At 53.5% G+C, this 23947-nt stretch overlaps 2 protein-coding genes across 2 annotated transcripts; both read right to left on the reverse strand.

Moving 5' to 3' along the window:
* Nucleotides 1–2076: 2076 nt before the first annotated feature.
* PLPBP (pyridoxal phosphate binding protein) lies at nt 2077–7524 on the reverse strand. The gene is made up of 8 exons (XM_064731131.1): nt 7414–7524; nt 6434–6541; nt 5592–5627; nt 4996–5071; nt 4565–4699; nt 4322–4464; nt 3814–3912; nt 2077–3578 (listed from the first exon to the last, which is right to left on the reverse strand). The coding sequence occupies exons 1-8, from the start codon at nt 7507–7509 to the stop codon at nt 3441–3443; spliced, it is 831 nt and encodes a 276-aa protein (XP_064587201.1). The 5' UTR covers nt 7510–7524; the 3' UTR covers nt 2077–3440.
* Nucleotides 7525–8402: 878 nt separating this feature from the next.
* Nucleotides 8403–20062, reverse strand: ERLIN2 (ER lipid raft associated 2). Its single transcript, XM_064731115.1, has 11 exons — nt 19931–20062; nt 19742–19823; nt 19550–19596; nt 19152–19213; nt 17648–17773; nt 15620–15693; nt 15198–15256; nt 14342–14433; nt 13963–14052; nt 12474–12553; nt 8403–10780 (listed from the first exon to the last, which is right to left on the reverse strand). Exons 1-11 carry the CDS (start codon nt 20035–20037, stop codon nt 10571–10573), a joined length of 1029 nt encoding a protein of 342 aa, XP_064587185.1. The 5' UTR covers nt 20038–20062; the 3' UTR covers nt 8403–10570.
* Nucleotides 20063–23947: the final 3885 nt, after the last annotated feature.

Here is a 23947-nt window from a genome sequence, read left to right on the forward strand (position 1 = left end):
GCTGCGACGTGTGGAATACCCTGCCCCAGCCCCGCTGGAGGAGAGCAGCTCAAGCAACACTTTCCACATGCTTTGAGCCTGAGAGTTCAGGTTCTTTCAAGTGCTTCCAAGCCCCTCTCCCTGCTTTTCCAGCCCTGACCCCTCCTGATGCTTCCAGCCCAGGAGACAAGGCAGGGTTTGAAACTCCATCTCCACGGTGCTGGATGCCAAATCCCTGTGTCCCTCCTTCCCTCCCACTCGAAGGTAAAAAATCCCCCTTAACTGCAGGCACAGGGAAAGACAACAAGCACGAGACTCTCTCAGTTCCTTTCACTGGGATCCAATAAAAACCTTGGCAGTGGCCGTCCTTCCTGCCGGAAAGGCGATATCCCAGAAATAAACACACTTCCCACTTTGAAGGGCTGCAGGGGGATCCGAGCTGCTCTGGCTGTCCCAGCTCCCACCAGGAGCAGCAGGGAGCTGATCTCCCTCCCCATCTCTGCTCTCTGGGCCCTGGTGCTTCCCTGAGGGTGGGGATAACTCATTTCCCAAGAGCAGCAGCAAATCCAGCACCATCACTGGGTTTATTCTCCCTAGAATCAGCCAAACCTGCCCATGGCCATGCTCCAAGCCCCCAGGAGGTTTTTCAGCATGGAGCATGTGAAGTGCCGAGGTTCTGGGGGGGTCAGCTTGGTTCACCTCCACCCAAGGGACATGTGGTGACCTCAGGGGACCGCTGGGGATCCTGGGGCCATCCAGCACCGCCAGCCACTGGAAATCACGAGGGTAGCACAGTCCTGCAAGGCAGGGATGGTTCAAGGAGCCCGAGCTGGAGTGGCTGGGACTGGGCTGGATGCAAACCCAGCCGGGGGCGGGGGCCGAGGTTCATCCCGAGGCCGAGGATTCTTTCAGGATTCTTTCAGGGCTCTTTCAGAGCTCTTTCATCCTCTGGCTGCACTCCAGTGACCAGCAGCTCCCATCTGCCGGGTGAGCCCTGCAGAGGGATGGGTGGTCTGAGCCCTGTGCCCCCCGACCGGTGCCCAGTGCCATCCCCGCTCCCGTCCGCCCTGGGGCAGCGCCCTCTGCTCCTCAGAGCCGTGGGGAGCGGGAAAACCTTTGGTGCACAACGAGAAAAATCAGCTGGAAGCTGCATGGGTGGGAGAAGAAACTGCTGGGGAAGGAGCAGAAGCTGTTGCAGATCCCCGCTCATCTCCAGAGCTTTGTCACAGCCCAGCTCAGGCTGTCCCCAGGCTGTCACCTGTCACAGACATCTTTTCATTAAAAATCCTTTCCTTAGGATTTTTCCTTCTGAGAAGCTTCAAGAACAAAATGCAAACAATGGTTATCTGCTGCTGTGGAATGCAACAGGTGCATCGTGATTGGTCTCATGTGGTTGTTTCTAATCAATGGCCAATCACAGTCAGCTGGCTCAGACTCTCTGTCCGAGCCACAAATCTTTGTTATCATTCTATTCTATTCTATTCTATTCTATTCTATTCTATTCTATTCTATTCTATTCTATTCTATTCTATTCTATTCTATTCTATTCTATTCTATTCTATTCTATTCTATTCTATTCTATTCTATTCTATTCTTAGCCAGCCTTCTGATGAAATCCTTTCTTCTATTCTTTTAGTATAGTTTTAATGTAATATATATAATGAAATAATAAATCAAGCCTTCTGAAACATGGAGTCAGATCCTCGTCTCTTCCCTCAATCTGAGACCCCTGTGAACACGGTCACAGTCACCCAGGCTGTCCCTGATGGCCACGGGAGATCCCCAGAGAGGTGTCCTGGAGGGGTGTCCTGGGCAAAGCGCATCCCCGAGCCCCCCGAGGGTCTCAGCACCTGAGCAAGGTGGGCACAGGGCGATTTTGGGGCTCGGACCCCGCGCCCGGGCGGGCAGCGCCACCCAGGGGCTCCTGCGGGGACAGCTCGCGACACACGACAGCGAGTTCTGACCCATCCTGATCAAAACCCACTTCGTTTTCTCTGCCAGCCCCATCTCAGCTGCTTTTCACCCTCCTCTCCCCGCCCCAGGCTGAGGAAGCAGCTCCAAGGGCAGCTCAGGGCATTTATTCACCACGCTGGGACATAAAAATAACATCTTTAATAGCTTTTGAGCTGGCACAGATGGCATTGCACTGAGCACTGTTTATTACAGGACTATGAACCACACACGGTGCAGCCGAGGGGGGCGGCCCCGACCCCTCGGTGCTTCTAAACCACGGAGCTACGACAGGTTGGGGGTGGAGTTCTCTTCTCATTTACATTCAGATTTTAGAGAGAGTGAAACCAACAGCGAGGTGGAACCACACGGAGCACACAGAGCAAAGCCTGGGGAGGATGGTCCTGCTGGCAGCTGAGCTCTCCTCCTCCTCTCAGCAGACACAAAAGCCCAAAAATCAGCTGGGACATGGGTTGTGAGACTGGCTGAACAACACAGGACGAGGCAGGAGGTCTGCTCACACCTGATGGGAACTTACTGCATTTCCCATTTCCCTCTTCCAAAAGCATGAGAAGATGTTAAGACACAGCTTAGAAACTCTCTCAGTGGCCAAATGATTTTTTTTTTCAGGAACCCAGAATGCAGTGGGACAATAAAAGTTCCTTTTCTGAATTATTCTGCCCTGAGCCAAGCACTGTTATCCTCACACAGGTGTAAAGGGGATGGCACAGGCACCAAACCATGAGGGAATCACCTTGGAAAGCAGCAGCAAGCTGGCAGAAAACCTCCATTCTGACCAAAAAACAGCAGCAAAACTACCAGGCAGGATGAAAATAATTCCCAACAACAGAGGAGGGGAAAGGAAGGGAAGGGGGGAAAGCATTCCACATTTGGGCAGCCATGGGAAAAGTCAGTGTCAGCCTGAAAAGGATAAAATTGAGCTGAAAAGTCACTCCCACACTTGTGATGTGCAGCCAAAGCCTCACAGCATGAACTCACAGTGGCAGCTGAGCTCCTCAGTCCCCTGTGCCTGTCACTCACCCTCCCCCACGGCCTCTCCTGGGCCCCATCCCAGCTCCTGTGTGACCATCCACGGGCAAAACTTGTATTTGGGGGAACATTTACAGGTTTCTGGCAAGATCATCACGTGTTGAATGAAGTCCTCAGCAAAAACAACCACCAGCACTGCTGCAGTGCCACCCACCTTGCTCAGCAGCAACTCCAGCCTGACAAACACCTTTGGGGGTGTGTTTGTCCAGCCCAGTTACCCCAAAGTCTCTGTCCTTGATGACCCTGAGGAACCAAGACACCACAGCCACTTCCAACCCTCAATCTCCTTGTTGGTTAAGCAGATCTCCAGTTTTTAGGGGTACTCTAGAATCACAATGATCATGAGGCATTCTGGCCCCTGCTCTGAGGAATTCCCTCTCACCATCAGGGTGGGTGCCGACACGGAGGGAGGTAAAATGCATAGTGAGGTCTCTGCTCTGCTGAGGCCACTTGTGTTCCCTTTAGTGGCCCTGCACTGTCACAGCCTCTGCTTGGCCTCCACCCCCTGCAGGAGCCTTGCCTCCAGTGGTTTTGTTGGAATAATCCCTCTCTCCAAAAATGGTGCTCCCGATCCTGACGTTGGTGGATCCAACCTCTATCTGCAAGAGACAGAGAGGAGCAGCTCAGGGCAGGGCTGCCAGCACCCCACAGCTCTCACAGGATGGTTCCCCATGGACTCAGCACCCACAGCTACACCCAGGGGCTGATTTGATCCCAGGAATCTCCCCCAGGACCAGGATCTTCACCCAAGGGGAAGCTTTAGAGGCCTGTCTGGGTGGCACCTGGGCTGGAATTTGGGGTGCAGGCCCAGGGAAGGGGCAGGAACACACTTACTGCGTGCTGGAAGTCTGTGGACATGCCCATGCTCAGCTCCACCTTGTCCAGGGGCAGGTTCAGCTTCTCACACACCTCCTGCCTGAGGGACAGCAGCACCTGCAGGGCACAGGGGACAGCAGAGGTGACACACCTGGACAGCCAAGCCAGCTCTGTCCCACTGATCCTGGTTCCTGCCTGTCCCTGATGTCTCCTCCACACAGAACCTGCAGCTCCCACACTTCCCATGGAAGCACCATAACAGAGTCTGGAGGTTGCCCAGATTTACTGACAACACACAGGAGGCTCAGACCCCACCTGGGGCTCCAAAATCCTGGCTGCAGCTTCAGAGCATGGCTGGGAGCAACACCCTGCAGAAAGAAGCCTCCCACCTGCACTGACACTGGTACTGAGGGCTCTGCACAAGGTGTTCCTGCCTCCTGACAGCCTCACTTACCCTGATTTGACTGGGACAGACAAACTGCCAGGAAACCAGCCCACAGTGACATTTCCTCTGAGGAAACCTTACCTGGAAGTCAGGATTTGGCCCCTTACTGAGGTCATGGCCGATGCTGCCAATGGTCATCAGCCCCACAAACTCCAGGCTGGGGCACTTGGTGATGACATGCTCCACAGCAGCCGTGGTGTCCCCAGGGGCAAGGCCATGCTTGCCTGCAAAAGCACAGGGAGATCAGTGCCCAGCTCTGCTCTCAGAGCCCAGCCTGTCCCAGTTCCCTGCCAAGCCAGGCATTTGTCACCAAGAGCCACTCACTGTCCTCCCCGCTGGTGTTAACTTGCACCATGACCTTCAGCCTCTGGGGTGAGCCTTTTTTCTGCCATGAGCTGTTCACTCTGTCTGCCAGCTTCACAGAATCCACTGTTTCCAGCATGAACAGGTTTGGGACAGCTGGGGAGAGAACACAGCCTGAGGGGATTCTGCATGGGATTGTTTGGGAGTTCATGGGGATTGTTTCAGGGCTGGAAGGGATCCCCAGGGATGGCTGAGTCCAACTCTTCCTGCCCAAACACCCCAAAATCCCATCCTGGGGGCATTGTCCAAACCTTCCTGGAGCTCTGGCAGCCTCAGGGCTGTGCCCATTTCAGCACCCTCTGGGGGAAGAGCCTTTCTGTGAAATCCTGACCCTCCCTGACACATCTGAGCACTGGAGGATCACTGCCCACACCAAACCAAGCAGCACTCACCGATCAGCTTGTTGACATTGTTCTTCTGCAGGTGGCCAATGAAATGCCACTTGATGTCTGGGCAGGATGAGAGAATCTGAAAGCAGAGGGAATGCTCAGGTTGGAACAACAATTCCCTCTTCCCCCACTCAGCACTTCAGTCTTAGTTTGCCCACAACCAAATACCAGACACCCAATTTCTCTGTTTGTTGATCCTGAAGGCTCAGCCTGTGGTTGTGCTGAGGTTGAGCCTGGACAGGGATGGGTTTGTGGCTGCAGGGATTGCTGTCCATGGGAACATTGTGCAACATTCATAAAATGATATTTTTCCCAAACTGAGTGCTAACATGTTTTTTTTTTTTCAACAAGGACTGTGCTTCTCCTAAAGAGAGCACAAAAGGCAGAGCCTTGTGCAGACAAATCATGACTGAGGCAGATGGAGCCAGCAAGGCAGGAGGGGGAGCAGGGCAGAGGAACTGAGCCAAGAATAACCCACCCCAGCATTTATCTGCACAGATAAGGATCCAACCAAATCCCTAACAAAGCCCAGGACTTTGAGCAGCTCCCAGGACACAGCTATACATGGTAAAAAAGCATGAAGGGAACTGTGTGCTTACCCTGGAGTCTGATGCCTTTTCCAGCAGCTCCTGAACCTGGGAGAGTGAAGGAGAATTAAATTCTGTTAAACCCACAGCAGGCAGAGGATTGGTGTCTTTGGGATGTGTGATCTTGGGGCCAAGCTGAGCCCCAAAACACGAGGCCAGGGAATGATGTGTCACCCACAGAGCCACACAAACTGAGCTGGCCTAGGCCTTCAGGAGGAATTTCTTCACAGAAAGGGTTGTTGAACATTGGAAAGGGCTGTCCAGGGAGGTGTTGGAGTCCCCATCCCTGGAGGTGTCCAAGGAAGGACTCAGAAGGTGGCTGGGTGACAAGGTGGGGATTGGGCACGGCTTGGATTTGATGCCCTTGGAGGGCTTGGAATGATTTTGGGATTCTGTGCCCTCTGCAGGGGCCCTGTCCCAGCTCTGCTGACCCTGTCCCAGCCCTGCTGACCCTTCCCAGCCCCCCAAACCCTTCCAGCTCTGCTGACCCTGTCCCAGATCCTCAGTCCTTTCAGCCCTGACCCTTTCCAGCCCCCAAACCCTTTCCAGCCTCCCAACCTTTCCCAGCCCTGCTGACCCTGTCCCCACAACCCTTTCCATCCCTGCTAACCCTTTCTAGCCCTCCAACCCTTCCCAGCTCCCCAAACCCTTCCCAGCCCCTCTCACCCTATCCAGCCCTGCTGACTGTTCCAGCTCTGCTAACCCTGTCCCAGCCCTGACCCTTTCCAGCCCCCCAATCCTTCCCAGCCCTGCTGACCCTGTCCTAGCCCTGCTGACCCTTTTCCAGTCCCCTCAATCCTTCCCAGCCCTGACCCTTTCCAGCCCCCCCCAACCCTTCCCAGCCCCCCACTCACGTAGTTCTCCCCGAAGCTGCGCTGCCCATGGCTGTAGGCTTCCATCACCATCTCTGCTGGTTTGGTCTTGCTGACGGCCACGAGCCGCGGCTGCACGGCCGGGAGCCCCTGCGGGAGCACGGAGGGTGAGCACGGGGAGCCCAGCCCAGCCCAGCCCCGGGGGGAAGCGAGGGGAGCCCGGCCCTGGCGGGGAGTGCCGGCTCGACAGGAGGGAGCGCTGTCGCGATAGCGGGGCCGGCTCCGCTGCTGGGGGTGTGCACGGCCACATCCTGGTGTGCTGGCCCTGGGCACTGCGGGTCTGTGCCCACGGTGAACAGCTGTGCCCATGGTGGGACCCGTCCTGGTGGCATTGCGGGTCTGTGTCTATGGTGGGACCCATCCTGGTGGCACTGCGAGTCTGTGCTCATGGTCACCAATGACCTGTCCCCATGGTGAGAGCAATCCCGGTGGCACTGTGGGTCTGTCCCCATGGTCACCAGTGACCTGTGCCCATGGTGAGACTCATCCTGGTGGCACTACGGGTCTGTGCCCATGGTGACCAGCAGCCTGTACCCATGGTGGGATCCATCCCGGTGGCACTGTGGGTCTGTGCCCACAGTGGGACCCGTCCCCACAGCACTGCGGGTCTGTCCCCACAGCGACCAGCTGTGCCCACGGTGACCTGTCCCAGTGACACTGCGGGTCGGTGCCCATGGTGGCACCAGTCCTGGTGGCACTGCGGGCCTGTCCCCATGGTCACCAGTGACCTGGCCCGGTGGCAATACAGGTCTGTCCCCTCGGTCACCGGTGACCTGTTCCCATGGTGGGACCCGTCCCGGTGGCACTGCGGGCCTGTCCCCACTGCGGGCCCGTCCCCACGGTCACCGCTGACCTGTGCCCACAACGCGGGCCCGTCCCTATGGTGATTGAGGTCTGTCGCAGCCACAGCGACCCCGCCCCGCGTGTCCCGCCGGGTTGTCCCCCGTGTCCCCGGGGCTCACCTGCGGCCGCCGCGCCGCCGCTTGCTGCACCTGCTCGGTGACGGCGCGGAGCGCCGGGCCCAGCCCGTCCCCGGCGGCCATGCCCGCTCTCCACATCCCCCCCGCCGCCACTTCCGCCACACACCTGCCCCGCCCCCGCTCTCCGCCAATCAGCTCGCTCCGACGGCACCGCCAGCCAATGGGGGCGGTGGGGCGGGGCGAGGCCGCCATGTTGGGAAGGTCGCGGCCGTCATGGCGGCCCTGAGGAACAGCGGATCCCCGCTTGTTCCCTTCCCTGGATTTTGGTGACAAATCCAAATCATTCCGTGCCCTCAGTAACAGCAGCGAGGGCTGCCACCAGCCCTCCCCACTGTCACGGTCCCACCCCCAAAGATGATGTTGCTATTCCTGCAGGAGGAGCCGCCTCCAAGGGGCTCAGTTTCAATTTCTGAGGGGAAAAGGCGTCGTGGAAGCGCAGCAGGGAACGGGAATTGTCCCGCAGGCCCTGCCTGAGGTGTGGGCAGCGCCTGGAGCGCGGCCAGAGCCCCACAGCAGCCGGAGGGGCCGGGACAAGGCCCGGCTTTATGGAGGAGCTCCCGGGGCAGAGTGGGAAGCGCCGGCTGGAACACATTAACTCAAATATTTGTCTTAATGTGCAGAACTTCGCCGGCCCTCTGCAGATCCAGTGTTGACACAGCTGGCTAAAAACAGCCAGAAGGTTCCTGCCCTTTGTCTGGTAAAACACGACAAGGATTTTCTGCAAACTTCACCAAATCCGAGGTGTTTGCTGCTCCAGTCTGGTGTTTTTGCTCATTCCGTAGCAAAGCAGGCGCTGACAGAAATGGGATTCCTTCTTCCACCTTCCTCCTCCTCACTGGAAAAGGAGAACCAGCCCTACCCCCAGCACCCCAGAGCCCCCCAATCCCCCTGACCTTCCCTCTGCAAAATCCTCCCCTGCAAACATCTCCTACTAAATTCCATCCACAAACCCTGATGGTAACATTGGAAGATTCTAAAATCGAAGGCCATTTTATTGTCATAGCAAATACCAAAATAAAAAGGCTTTGAATTCAGTACATAAGAAGATCAAGGACTGCTCTGGCAGAGCATTTCCATGCTCCCAGCTCTCAGCAGTGCCACAAACCTCTGTTCCCTTTGCTATAGAGTGGGTTTAAAGTTCAGATCTTCATCTCAGGGTTACATAAACAGGACAACTTGCCTGTTAAAAACAGAGGAATAAAGGTTTACATGGAGAGACTGATCCACTCTGGAACATTCAGAACATTTTAGAGTGAACAAACCTGAATGAAGACACAACAAAGGATTTTGGCTTATGAAGACTGACACACTCTCAACTTTGCTTTTCTTTTTTTACTCTTAGAACAACTTAACTAAATTACACTAATACTTCAGCAGTCAGGGTTTTAATTAAAAAAAATCATTAAGAGCTCTTTATCCCAAGCTATTATCTTGCTGTGAAATCACACATTAAAAAAAAGCCTTTATAATACCACTTTGGCTTAGTAGGATCCTTTCATTAGTGAAAAATACTTGTGTAAAAGGAGGTGTTAGTTGCTGATGGAAACCTCAAGCATGAACACAGAACAATCTCAAGTGAGCTCATCCTCATGGTGAAATTTCTGCTATTCCCTGTTAGGATCTGGCTGCACAGACCTAGTTATGAGTCAGGAATATCACAGCCTCCCTGGGGAGGGAATTGAGTCTGATGTAGGTTCATATTTTCTAAGAAATACAAAGAGGATGGGACTCTAATGCTTCATTTCTATTTTGCATTTTCAAGCATCAACAGGGAAGAGAAAACTGCTGTAAAAACCCTGGAGGCAGCAGCTGAGATTCACCTGAGCTCTCTCTCAGAGCAACACAGAGAGATGAAGGTTTGAACACTGAAAGGTGAGACCAGGCAGCAAAAATTTGGGGCAGGAGCACTGGCATCATCTCAGAAGAGCATCCTGGCCTCTAATTACATCAGCAATTAATCACCAGGCTCTGCTGCTGGATTGGGTAGGGAAAAAATAAATGTTCTCTCTAGGCCTGGACTTTTATCCTCCAATTTTGCATGTGTGGAAAAGAAATCTCTGTTCCCTCCTTGCATCTGGGATGTGAGGAGCTGATCAGCTCTCAGGAGGGGAAGGTACATTCTGGAAAAGTGTTCTGAGACAAGAAGGGGAATCCATCTTTGGGTGCTTCAGGAAGAGCTGCTTGTCCCAGGATCATGGTTTGTCCTTCCTTCCACAAGGTCCAGTCAGCCCCAATCCCACAGGAGATCATTTCAGCTCCACCTGAAGGTTCTTTTTCTAGTCAGACACTGTAAACACTGAGATCCAGCTGCTCCCACAGAGCAGATAACAAACTGAAAAACTCTCCTGCAGCTCCTCCCCAGCAAGGCCTTTTGTAAAGTCAGGGTCCCTGAGACAAAAATTCTTTTCTCTCTGTTTTTTTGTGACAATTTCCATTGTTTCACTGAAAATCTCACCCAGCTCTGCACTCCAGGATGCTGCAGCTGAACTGCTGGGACAACTCTCCTGTGCCCCACAACATGACAAATGGAAAACAAAGCAGTCAGGACACAGAAAATGAAGATTTTTGGGTCACTCTCAGTGTGATGTGGTCTAAGGCTTTGATCCCCCCATGGGTGGGACCTGCAGGGCTCCTCTGTCCCTCATGGGGTCACCTCATGTGGGCTCAGCAGCCCCAGCCTGGAGCAGCCACTTGTATGTAAAGTACAAAATCTAGCACCTTATTTTCAGAGGGGATTGAAATAAAGTACTTGGAATTTTTAGTAAGAAAAAAACCCCTACAACAAGTTGTAGCAGCAATTCCCCTCCTTCCAAAACATCAACTTCTCTTTAGCTGCAACTGCTCTGAACCACCTCAATCCCAAATGAGGTTCCCACCCAGCTGATAGCCCTGACAGCCTCTCCCAAATCCTTGGTCTGGATGACCCAAGAGCTGGGGAGGTGCAGCTACAGAACAAACCTGGAGCTTAGAAATTACCAGAAAACCCACCCCATAAATACCAAAGTCCTTGTGTCTAATTGTCATATAAAAGATTGAAAGGATTAAATCTGATTCATCTCTTTCAGCACAGGAAAAGGGAGAAAACTAAAAGGAATTTCCCAGTTCGTGATTTTTTGATAGAAAATGAATAGAAATCTTTTCAGTTGATGTTATGAAGTAGTTTTGTGTCCTCACTGGTTCCTGCTCCGTCCTCCTCTTGGATTCCTTCTGCCAGTCCCTCTGCAGATTTGCTCTGGCTCCCTGCAGAGTCCATGAACATGTTGGGAATATCTTTGCCAAAGTAGATCTTGCTGTTGGCTGCAATTGCCTTGTACTTCATCAGCTGCAAGTACTCAGGAGTTAACTTGAGCTGCACGGAGAGAAAATCAGTCACAAAAGCTCAGGTTTGGGAAAAGGAAATTCCTACCTGAGCATATGAGGCTTTCCATGGGGCATGGCCAGCCCTCCCCAGGGAAAACAGAGTGCCCAGAGCCAGGATTTACCCAAGCAGGGCTGAGGGCAGCGTGATGGAGAGGCTGGAGAGCTCATCCCTCACTGCAGCCCCTGCAAGGAGTTCTGAGGAGGGAAACATCCCTGGTTCTGAGGGGGAAAACATTCCTGGCTCTGAGGGAAATATCCCTGGATGTGAGGGGTGAAACATCCCTGGATCGGAGGGAAACATTCCTGGTTCTGAGGGGAAAAATATCCCTGGATGTGAAGAGGGAAACATCCCTGGATCTGAGGGAAACATTCCTGGTTCTGAGGGGAAAAATATCCCTGGATGTGAGGAGGGAAACATCCCTGGATCTGAGGGAAACATTCCTGGTTCTGAGGGGAAAAATATCCCTGGATGTGAAGAGGGAAACATCCCTGGATCTGAGGGAAACATTCCTGGTTCTGAGGGGAAAAATATCCCTGGATGTGAGGGGGAAACATCCCTGGCTCTGAGGGGGAAACATCTCTAGTTCTGAGAGGGAAACATCCCTGGATCTGAGGGAAATATCTCTGGTTCTGAGGGGAACATCCCTGGATATGAGGGGGAAACATCCCTGGCTCTGAGGAGAGAAACATCCCTGGTTCTGAGGAGGGAAACATCCCTGGCTGTGAGGGGAAACATCCCTGGATGTGAGGGGGAAACATCCCTGGATGTGAGGGGGAAACATCCCTGGTTCTGAGGGGGGAAACATCCCTGGCTCTGAGGGGGGAAACATCCCTGGCTCTGAGGGAAATATCCCTGGTTAAGAGGGGGAAACATCCCTGGCTGTGAGGGGGAAACATCCCTGGTTAAGAGGGGGAAACATCCCTGGCTGTGAGGGGGAAACATCTCTGGATCTGAGGGGGGAAACATGCCTGGACCTGAGGGAAATATCCCTGGCTCTGAGGGGGGAAACATCCCTGGATGTGAGGGAAATATCCCTGGCTCTCTCCTGGGAGCAGATCCACCAGTGACTCTGGGTGAATCTGGCTCATTCCTTCAGGATAATGACATTTTAAGAGAGGACAAACCCTGGGCACAAACACCCCAGTTCTCTGCTCCTTCTCCCTGGCCACCACACAACTAAAACGTCCTGCTGGGATATCCTGGGAGCTTGCTGTGGGCAGGAACACACCTGGCCATTCTATCCATGTCATTTTTCTGTTTGCACGTTGGATTTTTTGTTGTTTTTACTTCTGCAGTACTGAGGCTCTCCCAGGGTGTCTGAGATCAGTTCTTTCCCTTATTCTGCCCCTGCCTGTCACCCTGGAGATCTCCCTGCCAACTTGAGACTGCAATGAAAGCACATTTCTCATCACAACAGTGTGAAAGGGCAGCACTGAAAGTGATATTCCACAGAGAGCCCCGTGAGCCCCTGGCAGAACAGAGATTTCACACACCCTGACACGGATCAGAGAACAAAATGAACTTGCAAATAAGGATCTAATTGTTGACTAATTGTTTCAGATGAAAGCTCTGCTGAGAGGACACGGCCTTGTTTTGCTTTTTGACTTAAACAAGGATCACTGCCTGCCCTTGTGCTGGTATTTCCCTACAGCCTGAGGCACCACAAAGGAGAGCACAGTACCTTGTTGGCCTCAGCCACCTTCATTGCAGTGTAACACTCAGCATCAGCTCTCGCCTTCTCTCGTGCAAGAAAAGCAGCATCTGGAAGCAAACACATGCTCTCAATCACATTTTTATTTCCCTTTGCACTGTGTGCAGCTGGTAACTCTTCAGAAGGTGGCCAGAGCCACCTCTGAACTACACAGGGAAGAGGGAACAAAATGGGAAACCCAGAAATGGGAGCTCAATTTACAGTTAAATGGCTGCAGGATGAGAGCACCAAGAAGCAAATTGCATCTGCAACTGCAGAGCTCCAAGAACTTGACAAACATCAGGATTTGATTATCCCCATCACATGGGCAGAGCTCAGCCTTTCTTCTTGAGCCAGGGCTGACTCTGGTGCTGAAATGCAGAACTGCAGACGTGGGATTTACCCACAGCCCCTGCCCAGGGCCAGCAGCAGCCTGGGCAGCCCAGCAGATTCTCTGGGCTGTGGATGGGATTCCCAGATGGGATTTGGGATGTGCAGATGAAGTTCTGGCAGGCAGAACAGGGGATTTTAACCTCTACAGGCTCTGCCCCTTGCAGAGATCCTGGCCAGGATCTCTGAATCCTTTTCTCTGCTCTATCAACAATTGCTCCAAGGCTCTGACTGTGGATACTGAAATTCCTGACTCCTGGCACAGACACTTAAGGAACATTCCCCCTTTTCTGCACTCCTCTCCCCCTCTGCCTCTGCATCCATCCAGTGATAAATAATGATGGCTATCAGGCCAGCAGGGAAAAGATAAAATGAGTAGAATTCTGCCCATGTCCTGCCACTCCTTCTGAGGCATGGAGCCACACAATTTTTTTTGCAATTGCAACATCTGAGAGCTGCACAGCTGGATAAACCATTTGTTTACTTCCCCTAGCAGGGAGGCCTGGGAGCTGCTGCACTTCAAGATCCTGTAAACAGCTGGATGGTCTGGCCCAGAGCTTCCTCTCCTGGCTAAAAGGAGAGCTTGGGCCCAGTCAGAGACACCAGGAAAAAGAGGAGGCAGGAATCCTCTGCCAGACTGAGGGCTGACACCTGCTGACACAGTTATAAGAAATAAATCCCATTGTATTTCTGCAAAGAGCTTCTTAATGAGAAGCTGCTGACCTGTAAAACTCTTAATTGGCTCCTCAATGGCTTCTGCAAAGCTTGTCAGGGCCTCTAATGAATGTAAGGGGTAAAAAGGCCTTGCCACTCCCGAGCTGGAATTGCAGAGCCCTCTCCACGCCCTGGAGTTTCTTTGACAAAGCACTTTATCAGAGGGGTGAGGGAACATCTCCTTAAGTTCAAACTCCTACAGAGATCACCTTGAGAAAGGGAGTTTCAAGAAGCACAGCCTGCAAAGGAATTCCTACTCCTGCTTGTGGTCAAGAACTTCACCCCTCAGAACGTCAGCCTGGACTGAAGAACAGTCAGCACACACTTCAAGAACTCCTTCAGGATTTACTTACAGGAAAGCTCACCCCTCACTCACCTTCAATCTCTGAAATCCTCTTCTCTGTCTCCTTTTCCATCACTTTCTGCCCATAAGTTATTTCAGCAACTTGTGCAATCTTTTCTGCCTCTGCAATGCAAACAAGAACACGCCCACGCTGTCATCACACGTTTTCCTAACACCAGGAGCAGCCTCACCCTGGAAAATCCTCACTCATCACCCACTTCAGGTGCAAATAAACGGTGGGAACAATTTCCAGCCTGCAGAGAACAAAGCTGGAACCCACTTGAGAAACTCCTGAGTTTCTTTGGGGATGTTTCAGATCAGGGAAGGTCTCAGTGAACCAGGTGCATCCCTCCCTCCCTGGGGTCTCTGCTCTCTGTCCCCCCATTCCCTCTCCCAGCCCAGCCCCACAGACCTATCAGAGCTTTCTTCCTCTCTGTCTCTGCTTCCTTCTCCACCACCTTCTGCTTCTGGGCTGCTATCAGCAGCTTTGTCTTCTCACTCTCCCTGGGGAGCAGAAAAACCAGTTAAATCCAGGAGCTCACTGCTGTGGGACTCCCAGCACAGCCCCAGAGTGAGCTGCTGCCTCTCCCCTCCTTCCAGCATGTGGGATCAGCAATGTCTGCACAGAGCTTTTTGCCCCAATCAAAACATTCTTTCCTCCCCTCCACAGCAGCAAGATTTCCCTGTGACAATCCCTGCAGGCTGCCCTGCTGCCTTTTCTATCTTTTTGGTTTTTACTTATATTCATGAGTTTTTAAAGTGAACATAAATAAAAACTCTGCTCCTGCTCCCAATGAGGGAAGAGACCCTGGAACTGAGTCTCTCAACACATCCTGCTGTATTTATTACACAGGATTTACCACAAGCAAGCCCAAAAGGTGACAGGCAGTGCTGGGGAAGCAGAATGGATGAGAGGGATCCAATCCTGGCTGAGCAAAGTGCTGGCAGCTGGCTCAGGGCACTGCAGAGGGATCAGCACTGTCAAGTGCTGTCAAAGAGAGTTATTTCAAAGCTTTGCAAGTCTTCAGCTTGTTGAATCAACAGTTTCTCCATCCCAGTCAAACAAGAGGATTAGTGGTGAAATCCATCCCTCTGCCACTCAGGCTCAGCAGGGGAAGGAGCCCCAGGGCAAACCCTGCCTGTGCTCAAGGGCTGAAGTGCTCAGAGCTGCTCCTCCTCGGCCCCATCCTGAGGGGAAGAAGGCTGAGGGCACCACAATGCCCCAACCCTGACTTCTTGTGCCCTTCTGGGTCTTTTTGGGCACTTACATGAGCTCGTAGTTCCTCCGGATGGTTTCAGGGATGTTTGGCTTTGTCACTCGAACTGCCTGCACAGAGAGATACACAAGAGAACCTGGGCCACAGATTGTGTGGCCCAAAACCCACAGAGAAACAGCACTGAAAGGTCTCCTGACATGACAGGAGTGTAACCTGGGCAAAGCAGCACCCAGAGGAACTCCAGGAGAAACTCAACACACCAAAACTGGGAGGGGACAGGAAGGGCACTGCTCCTACTCCCCAGGTTAAATGAAATCTGTGTTGTAAAGCAATTTCCTAAAGAAATCTCAGTTCCTTGTTTCCTTTTAGCTCTTTCCCCTCTTCACAATCTTATTGCTGACTCCCCAACTTCTGAAGAGCCTCTAGTGCCACAACAATCTGCCCCTTCAATATCTCAATCAAACCCTGATTACCTGTATAATTAATCCAGGGGCCATCGTGGTTAGGTCTTGCTGCAAAGCCAGTTTAAGGTTTTCATCAATTTGATCTGATTGGAGAGAAAAGAGAAGGGAATGAAAGATCCCCCAAGGCAGTTTGCTGTCAGCACCCAGAGTGAGCTGGGATGGTTCACATTTCTTATTCCTGGAAAGCACAAATGGGATTTGGATGAAGAAGTGCTGGGCTGACCCCATGCAGGCTCCCAGCAATGGGACACACCACAGGAATGTGGCAGGCATGAAAGGAAACCCTGCAGCTTCCCTTAACCTGCAGCCTGGAATCTTCCTGAGCCACATACAGCATCTTTATAACCAGCAATCTGTGCTCTTACCCCTTCCCCACTGAAATTCCCCACTAAATCCTGGAGTGATGAGGTAAATCCTGACTGATTGTGACCTGTGCCAGCAAATGGAAAGGCAGGAATGGGAAATGGCAGCATCAGTTACTTTAACAGGCTGCAAAAATCATCAGCAATGTCTCTTTGGCTCAAGGAGACCCAGAACTCCAGCACAGCTGAGGATTTCAAAAGGAAACATAACCTAAACCCTGCTCTGATGAAAGCTCCAAGGAGGGCAGAGCTTCCAGCTGGGGCCTGCTGGGAAGTGCAGAGGGAAAATCAAACAGTAACAGCCTTGAGAGGGATCACATCACACTCCTGGACTGTTTGCTTTGGTCCCAGTTTCCTCTCTGGAGCTCCTGATGAAGGCCAGCCAGGAGTTTGGGAAGCAGCTGTTATCAGTTCCCTGCACCTGCTGGCAGATGTGGGGGCACAGGGTGATGTGGGGCTGCTCAGAGGGGCTGTGCCCCACTGCAGAGCCCCAGGGCTTCCAGGGAGTTTGCACAAGTTCAGGAGATTTCAGCCCATTTCAAGCAGCAGCTGCCAACATCTGGGCCAGGAACTCATCCAGCCACCAGCAGCAGCTGGGAACTGGGGGGAGCTGAGCCCCACTGTGGGAAGGCTCCATGGAAAGCCAGGCTGAAGAGCCAACAGGAGCCTGCAAACACCCTGAGCTCACTCAGACACAAAACCTGTCCTGCTGGGCCCCCAACAGCCCAAAGCCTGGGAGGATTTCCTGTGAGCCCAGAGCCAGGAACAAAACACTCAGCACTGCAGGAAACCACAGAATTCCCTCATTTTCTGCTGCCCTGTGCCTGCCTGCTGGGCAGGGCAGCTCCTGCCAGCCCTGTGGGCACAGCTACAGCCCAAAGCTCTGGCCAGGGGTGTGTGCTGAGTTTCTGTGAGAGCAGAAAGGCACAGCCAGGCTGTTCCATCTGGATCAGACAGTCCTGTGACCAATTCAATCCATCCCAGCTGCTGCAGGCACAGAGAATGGCACAGAATTGCTGCTCCCTTCCCTAAAGGGAGGCTGCTGGCAGGGCTGGCTGTGCAGTTTGTTGTTACAACAGAACTGAGGCACTCAGCTCCAAAAGATAACGGGGATAAACCATGGCAGCTGGCTAAGAACCCTGCTGCAAGCAGAGCCAGCTCGGGATTCAGGATAAAACATGGATAAAACCCCCCAAAACTTGGGATTCATGGATAAAACATGGATAAATCCCCCAACACTTGGGATTCATGGATAAAACTCCCCAACACTTGGGATTCACGCATAAAACATGGATAAAACCCCCCAACACTTGGGATTCATGGATAAAACCCCCAACACTTGGGATTCATGGATAAAACATGGATAAAACTCCCTAACACTTGGGATTCACGCATAAAACATGGATAAAACATGGATAAAACCCCCCAACACTTGGGATTCATGGATAAAACCCCCAACACTTGGGATTCATGGATAAAACACAAATAAAACATGAATAAACATGGATAAACCCCCCCAACACTTGGGATTCATGGATAAAACATGGATAAATCCCCCAACACTTGGGATTCATGGATAAAACCCCCCAACAGTTGGGATTCATGGATAAAACCCCCCAACAGTTGGGGTTCTGCACTGACAGCCCACAGGGAGCCCCCAGGAGCAGCAGCTCACCAAAGAGCTCGATGTACACCTCCTGCAGAGTGTGCACGCTGCAGAACTGGTTCAGCTCGTGGTGGATCTTGTTGAAGATGAGAGCCTTGTCATAGTCAGCTGTGTAGTTCTTGACAATGTCGTACACTGGGAGAAGAGAGGAACCACAGAATCAGAAAATCACAGAATGATGAGGTTGGAAGAGATCTCTGAGTCCAACCCGTGCCCTAACACCTCACCCAGACCATAGCACCCAGTGCCATGTCCAGGCTGTTTAGAAACACATCCAGAGATGGTTGTGAGAAGAACCTGAGAAGAACATTCTACCCTGAGAAGAACATTCCAGTACTTTATCATTCTATTCTATTCTATTCTATTCTATTCTATTCTATTCTATTCTATTCTATTCTATTCTATTCTATTCTATTCTATTCTATTCTATTCTATTCTATTCTATTCTATTCTACTCTATTCTATTCTATTCCATTCCATTCCATTCCATTCCATTCCTATTCCATTCCATTCCAATTCTATTCCTATTCTATTTCTATTATTTTTTCTTAATATCCACCCTATACCTTCCTTGACACATCCTGAGGGATCAGGGGGGATGGAGCAGGGAAAGCAGGCTCAGCACCCTCAGGGAAAGCCCTGCAGCTCAGTCTCAGTGCAGAATAAAATGAGGCACCCCCTGCTCTCAAACCCTCTGCTCAGGGCAGGTTTATTCACTGCTGCTATTTTGTGGCACCAATATCTGGTATTTTCCTCACTCTGCCCTGTGAACAGGAGGGTCTGAAGCACCCCCAGGCAGTGCTGGGGCTGCACACACACAGAGCTCCCTGCTGCATTCCCATGCTCAAACCCAAAGGATTTGGGAAAAGCTGCCCAGGTGGATCTCCAGGAGCTTTTGCTCACAGCCCCTGAACCCCCTGGGACTCCAACCTGCTGCACAAAGCTCAGGGGGGCTGGGGTAGAGACAACCAACAGCCCAAATTCCATGGGGAGGGGGCAGAGGTGACAGGCAGAGCTCAGGGCACACCTGTGGGACAGCCTGGCTCTGTCCAGACAAACCCAACCTCTGCTGTGGGACAGCCTGGCTCCCTCCAAATCCAGCCCAGCACCCTCTGTGGGACAGCCTGGCTCCCTCCAGGCAAATCCAGCCCCTCCTGTGGGACAGCCTGGCTCCCTCCAAGCAATTCCAGCTCCTCCTGGGGACAGCCTGACTCCCACCAAACTCTGCCCCAGCCCCTCCTGAGCTTCCTCCAGGCAAATCCAGCCCAAAGACCCTCAGTGGGACAGCCTGGCCCCCACCAAACCCAGCCCAGCACCCTCTGTGGGACAGCCTGGCTCCCTCCAAGCAATTCCAAACTCATCACCCCCCTGTAGGACAGGCTGACTCCCACCAAACCCAGCCCAGCCCCTCCTGAGGGACAGCCTGGCTCCCTCCAGGTAATTCCAGCCCCTCCTGGCTCCCTCCATGCAAATCCAGCCCAGCCCAGCCCCAGGGCAGAGCTCGGTGACTCACCCGCGCTCTGGATGAGGAAATTCACCACCTCGATCCTGTCGAAATAAATCATCACTCCCCCACTGCAAAAAAACGGCGAAAACACAAAATGAGCTTTGCAGGAGGCTGAGGGGCTCCAAGGGGGACTGTCCCCTCTGTGGGACCAGCCCAGCACACGGGCCTGGGGCTCCCAGTGAGCCCAGTTTGGGACTGGGAAGAGCTGGGTTTTGCCAGTGAGCCCAGTTTGGAGCTTGAGAGGAGCTCGGTTTTATCAGTGTCCCCAGTTTGGGACTGGGAGAACTCGGTTTTGCCAATTTCCCCTGTTTGGGGCTGGAAAGGAGCTCGGTTTTGCCGGTGCCCCCAGTCTGAGCTCGGTTCCGAGCAGCTCCCAGCCGGTTCCGAAGCACCGACCATCTCACCTGGTACCGCACGGGACATTCTTCACCTCGTCCGTCTGCAGCGTGGTCTGCAGGGATTGAAGGAAAGAGGCTTAAGAGAGGGATTTTCCCGGGATTTTTTACCGAGAGCCGCCTGTCCCCGGTACCGGGCACGGCCACAGCAGCCCCGGTGCCCCCGGTGCCCGCCCCGCCCGGGCCCGCGCCCAGCAGCACCTGCACTGACTTGTAGGACGTGATGAAGGGCAGCATGAGGTGGAAGCCGGGCCCGCTGGTGGAGGTCAGCAACGCTCCGCCGCTGTGAGGGAACGGGAGAAGACAGAGAGACAGAGAACCGTGAGCGGCGGCGGCGGCTGGCCGGTACCCGGCTCTCTCCCCGCAGGGAGCCCCGCCGGGCTGCCTCACCGGTAGTAGACGCCGATATGCCCCTCGTCGATCTTGTGCACGGCCGAGAGCAGCGCGGCGGCCGCCACGCCGAGGGCGAGGGCGGCGATGGCGCCGAGCTGGGCCATGCCCGGCACCGGCGGCGGCGGCACCGGCGGCGCGCCACTGACGTCATCACCGCGCGACCCTCCCCCGCGCCGCCGCCGCCAGGGGGCGATGGAGGAGCGGGGAATCAGGAGTCGGAGGCCGCGGGTTCGAAACCCGCCCGCGCCCGCCCGAGGGGTGGGGGTGCGGAGACCCCCGAGACCCCGGGGAGGGGGGACAGGGAGAGGCGGAGGAGTCGAGACTCATCCCATTGCAGCCCCTGCCACGGGCCGGGACACTTCCATTTCCCACTTTTCCCCTTTTCCACATTGCCAAATTTCCCCTTTTCCACTTTTCCACATTTCCACATTCCCACTTTTCCCCTTTTCCACAATCCCACTTTTCCACTTTTCCCCTTTTCCACATTCCCACATTTCCACATTTCCATTCTTCAACATTCCTACTTTTCCACATTTCCACATTTCCATCTCCCACTTTTCCACGTTCCCACTTTCCCACATTTCCACCGCATTCCCACTTTTTCATACTTCCACTTTTTCACATTTCCACGCTTCCACATTTCCATTTCCCTCTTTTCTACATTCCCACTTTTCTGTACTTCCACTTTTCCAATTTTCCACATTTCCCACTTTTCCACTTTCCCCCTTTTCCCATTTTCCACATTCCCACATTTCCACTTTTCCAATTTTCCACATTTCCCACAGAAGACCCTCAGCTGGAAAGGGCCCATCGGGTCATCCAGTCCAACTCCTGGCCCTGCACAGCCACCCCAACAATCCCACCTTGTCCAAATGCTCCTGGAGATCTGACTCTAATATCTAACCCAAATCCCTCCTCTGTCAATTATTGTTCTCAGCCACAACATTTATATTTCTCAGCCACAACATTTTTATTTTATAACATTTTCTCTGACCTCCTCCTGCCCCCCACACAGACCCCCCTGCTCGTTTGGGCAATCACAGGAAATGGGATGGTCCAGAAAACAGAATAATCCAGCTCTGAAATCCTGGAAAGAGCCTTAAAAACCACGTAAAAAATGTCAATAAAGCAGAATGATTTGATCTTTCCTCGTGATGGATCTCTGAGGTTATATATAACAACCCTGTCAGGAGGGTTCAGTGCCATTTAGGAATAAGGAATGAAATATCCACGATATTTGTCAATCCAAATTTTACAGCTCTTAAAGAAGCCCAAAAGGGCGCCAGAGATGAAAAACACCCCACAGTTGGTGTTTTTATAAAGGCGGTTGCCCAGATTTAAGGCCTTGATAAAATGTATTAAATCTTTAAAGGTTTTAATGAATCTAGTATGTGTTTCATAAATCACAAGGCTCTGCTCAGCCCCTCTCGGTTTAATAAGGGTAAACTAGGAAATTGCTCTGAGCTGGAGCAAAATGCATCCATGGAATATTGAAAAGTAATAGGTTTTTAAATGTGGGGTGTTCTGGCTCGCAGGAGAGGTTTTGCTTCATAACACCAGCACTATATCACTGCCCTGAGCGGGAAACCAGCTGTGGCCACGTGTTTAACAGCATCAAGATGTGAACCAGCACAAAGGTAAATATTATTTGTAATAATCCTAAAAAAAAAAGCCAAAAAAAATCATTACCGCTGGACTGGAGGCCAGGAACATTCAGTGGTGTCTGTGCCACGGCGCTCGGGGTTTTAACAGGGCTGTTTGGAGGAATAAATGGTTTGGAGGAATAAATGGGTTATTGCACCCAGTTCTCTCCAGCTCTTTCATCCCTACCTCATCCCCCTGCCCTTGTGAAAATATCCTGGGGGGTTTTCTGTGCAGTTCAGTGAGAAAATTTGGGGGGCTCTGGGTGTTTGTGGGTCCGGACTCGTGGGGATGGAGCTGGGATGGGACCCAGGGTGGGGTGAGGGCAGAGATGGGATGGCCATGGGCACAGCTGGGGTTGGCATGCACATCTGAGATGGCTGTGGGCACATCTGAGATGGCCATGGCACAGCTGGGATGGCCATGGCACAGCTGGGATGGCCATGGCACAGCTGGGATGGCCATGGGCAGAGATGGGATGGCCGTGGGCACAGCTAGAATAGCCCTGGGCACAGCTGGATTATCCATGGGCACAGCTGGGTTCCCCATGGGCACAGCTGGGATGGCTGTGGGCACAGCTGGGTTATGCATGGGCACAGCATGGGTTCCCCGTGGGCATAGCTGACTTCCCTGTGGGCACAGCTGGGTTCCTCATGGGCACACCTGGATTAGCCATGGGCACAGCTGGGTTCCCCGGGGGCAGCCCCGGGCGGGACGGGCCCGGCTCGGTCCCGGCTCGGTCCCAGCTCGGTCCCGGCTCGGTCCCGGCTCGGTCCCGGCTCGTTGCCAGCGGGGCGGGGCAAGGCGCGGTGTAAAGCCTGTCTGCCCTCGTTAGCTGTCACTGTAACAATGCCGCGCTGGCAATAAAGGCAATTCCGAGGCTGTTGGCCATTAATCACCGCCTGACAGCTGCGAACAGGGCTGGAAAAACTCCGTCCCCGCGCTCCTGCTCTGGCGTTTAAGGTTACCTGTGCAGCTGCAGCGGGGGGTGCAGAGCTCTGCTCCAAAGCCACTCCTGCCCCAACCCCACTCCTGCCTCCATCTCCATTTCCATCCTGTCCCCGAGCCCATCTCAAATTCTGCCTCCATCTCCAGTTCCATCCCATCCCACCCCATCCGATGAATCCCACCCCATCCCATCCCATGGATCCCATCCCATTTCATGGATCCCATTCCATGGATGCCATCCCATCCCATGGACCCCACCCCACGGATCCCATCCCATCCCATCCCATCCCATCCCATCCCATCCCATCCCATCCCATCCCATGGATCCCATCCTATCCCATCCTGCCCCATCCCATGGATCCCATCCCATTATCCCATCCTATCCCATTATTCCATCCCATCCCATCCAGCTCTCCCCTAGCTGACACCTGAAGGAGCAGTGGATCCCAGGAAGGGAAATCCCTGGCAGGAGCTGGGAGCTGCAGGGTGCTTGGCTGGGCCCTTTCCTGCTCTGGGAGGGGGCTGGGAGGGGGAACACTCCCCCAGTTCCCTCCATGGAAGGTTATTTGCTGATTATGGGGCCGAGCTGTGTTCCAGAGTGTCGGGGCTCGTTCCGTGTCAGCTCTAACAATGCAGCCCTTGGCAGCTCGGTGGCGTTGGCCATTAATCATCCCCTGACAGCACAGAGCTCACACGTGGTCACTGTGCCCCCTCCCCACGGCCAGCAGGGCAGGGGGGCTCCCTTCTTTCCTTCCAAAATCATGAGCTGAGGACCCACAAGAGGGGCGTGTGGGGTGGGCAGAGAGCAGGGAGACAACCGAGCTCGCAGTGAGCAGCCCCTGGGAGGAGGCTCTGGGGAGGGAAAGCCCTACAGAACTGGCACTCCCAGCCTTTCCTCCCGTCCTTCCCCAGCCCCTGGGCAGGAGCTGGGCTCTGTCCTGGGGTCGCTGATCCCACTGGGAGCCAGTTCCCAGCACAGGAGGGGAGCTCTCCCCGAGGCTGCTCTCCACGTCCCGCAGGCGCCAGCCCCGTGGCCGGGTGCCAGCGTGCCAGGTCATCCCCCAGCAAAGAAAGGAGCAATGTGTTTCCAGCCCCCCAATGCTGTTTTCTAAAGGGAAATGATTAATGGTGCTTGGAAACCACAATTCAGGCCGGCAAAGAAAGTAGATTTACCCGAAACATGCGTGAGAATTAGTGCTGGGATGGGCTCCTGGGGCAGAGGGGGGGGGAGCTAATGGCAAACAGAGCCCGTCTGTGTGCAGGGGGAGGGAGCAGCCCGCCAAAAACATGGGCTGGAGGAGCTGGGATGGAGCTCCAGGAGGAGGAGAGTGGCTGGCACAGCCAGGTCCCCTCCCCAGCTGGGATCCTGTCACTCCTTCCCTGAGCTGCAGCGTGATGGTGACGATGGAGAAGGGAATTCTCCTC

Source organism: Zonotrichia leucophrys, chromosome 22, assembly GCF_028769735.1.
Source record: "Zonotrichia leucophrys gambelii isolate GWCS_2022_RI chromosome 22, RI_Zleu_2.0, whole genome shotgun sequence".
NCBI classification, from domain to species: domain Eukaryota; kingdom Metazoa; phylum Chordata; class Aves; order Passeriformes; family Passerellidae; genus Zonotrichia; species Zonotrichia leucophrys.

Coding starts and splice junctions, on each gene's coding strand:
- PLPBP (XM_064731131.1), bottom strand. CDS start 7,509: ATGTGGAGAGCGGGCATGGCCGCCGGGGACGGGCTGGGCCCGGCGCTC. Junction 6,542..7,413: donor CGGCGGCGCGGCGGCCGCAG/GTGAGCCCCGGG, acceptor GTGCTCCCGCAG/GGGCTCCCGGCCGTGCAGCC. Junction 5,628..6,433: donor GCAGCTTCGGGGAGAACTAC/GTGAGTGGGGGG, acceptor TCACTCTCCCAG/GTTCAGGAGCTGCTGGAAAA.
- ERLIN2 (XM_064731115.1), bottom strand. CDS start 20,037: ATGGCCCAGCTCGGCGCCATCGCCGCCCTCGCCCTCGGCGTGGCGGCC. Junction 15,257..15,619: donor CCCCTGGATTAATTATACAG/GTAATCAGGGTT, acceptor CTCTCTGTGCAG/GCAGTTCGAGTGACAAAGCC. Junction 10,781..12,473: donor AGGTGGCTGAGGCCAACAAG/GTACTGTGCTCT, acceptor CTCTCCGTGCAG/CTCAAGTTAACTCCTGAGTA.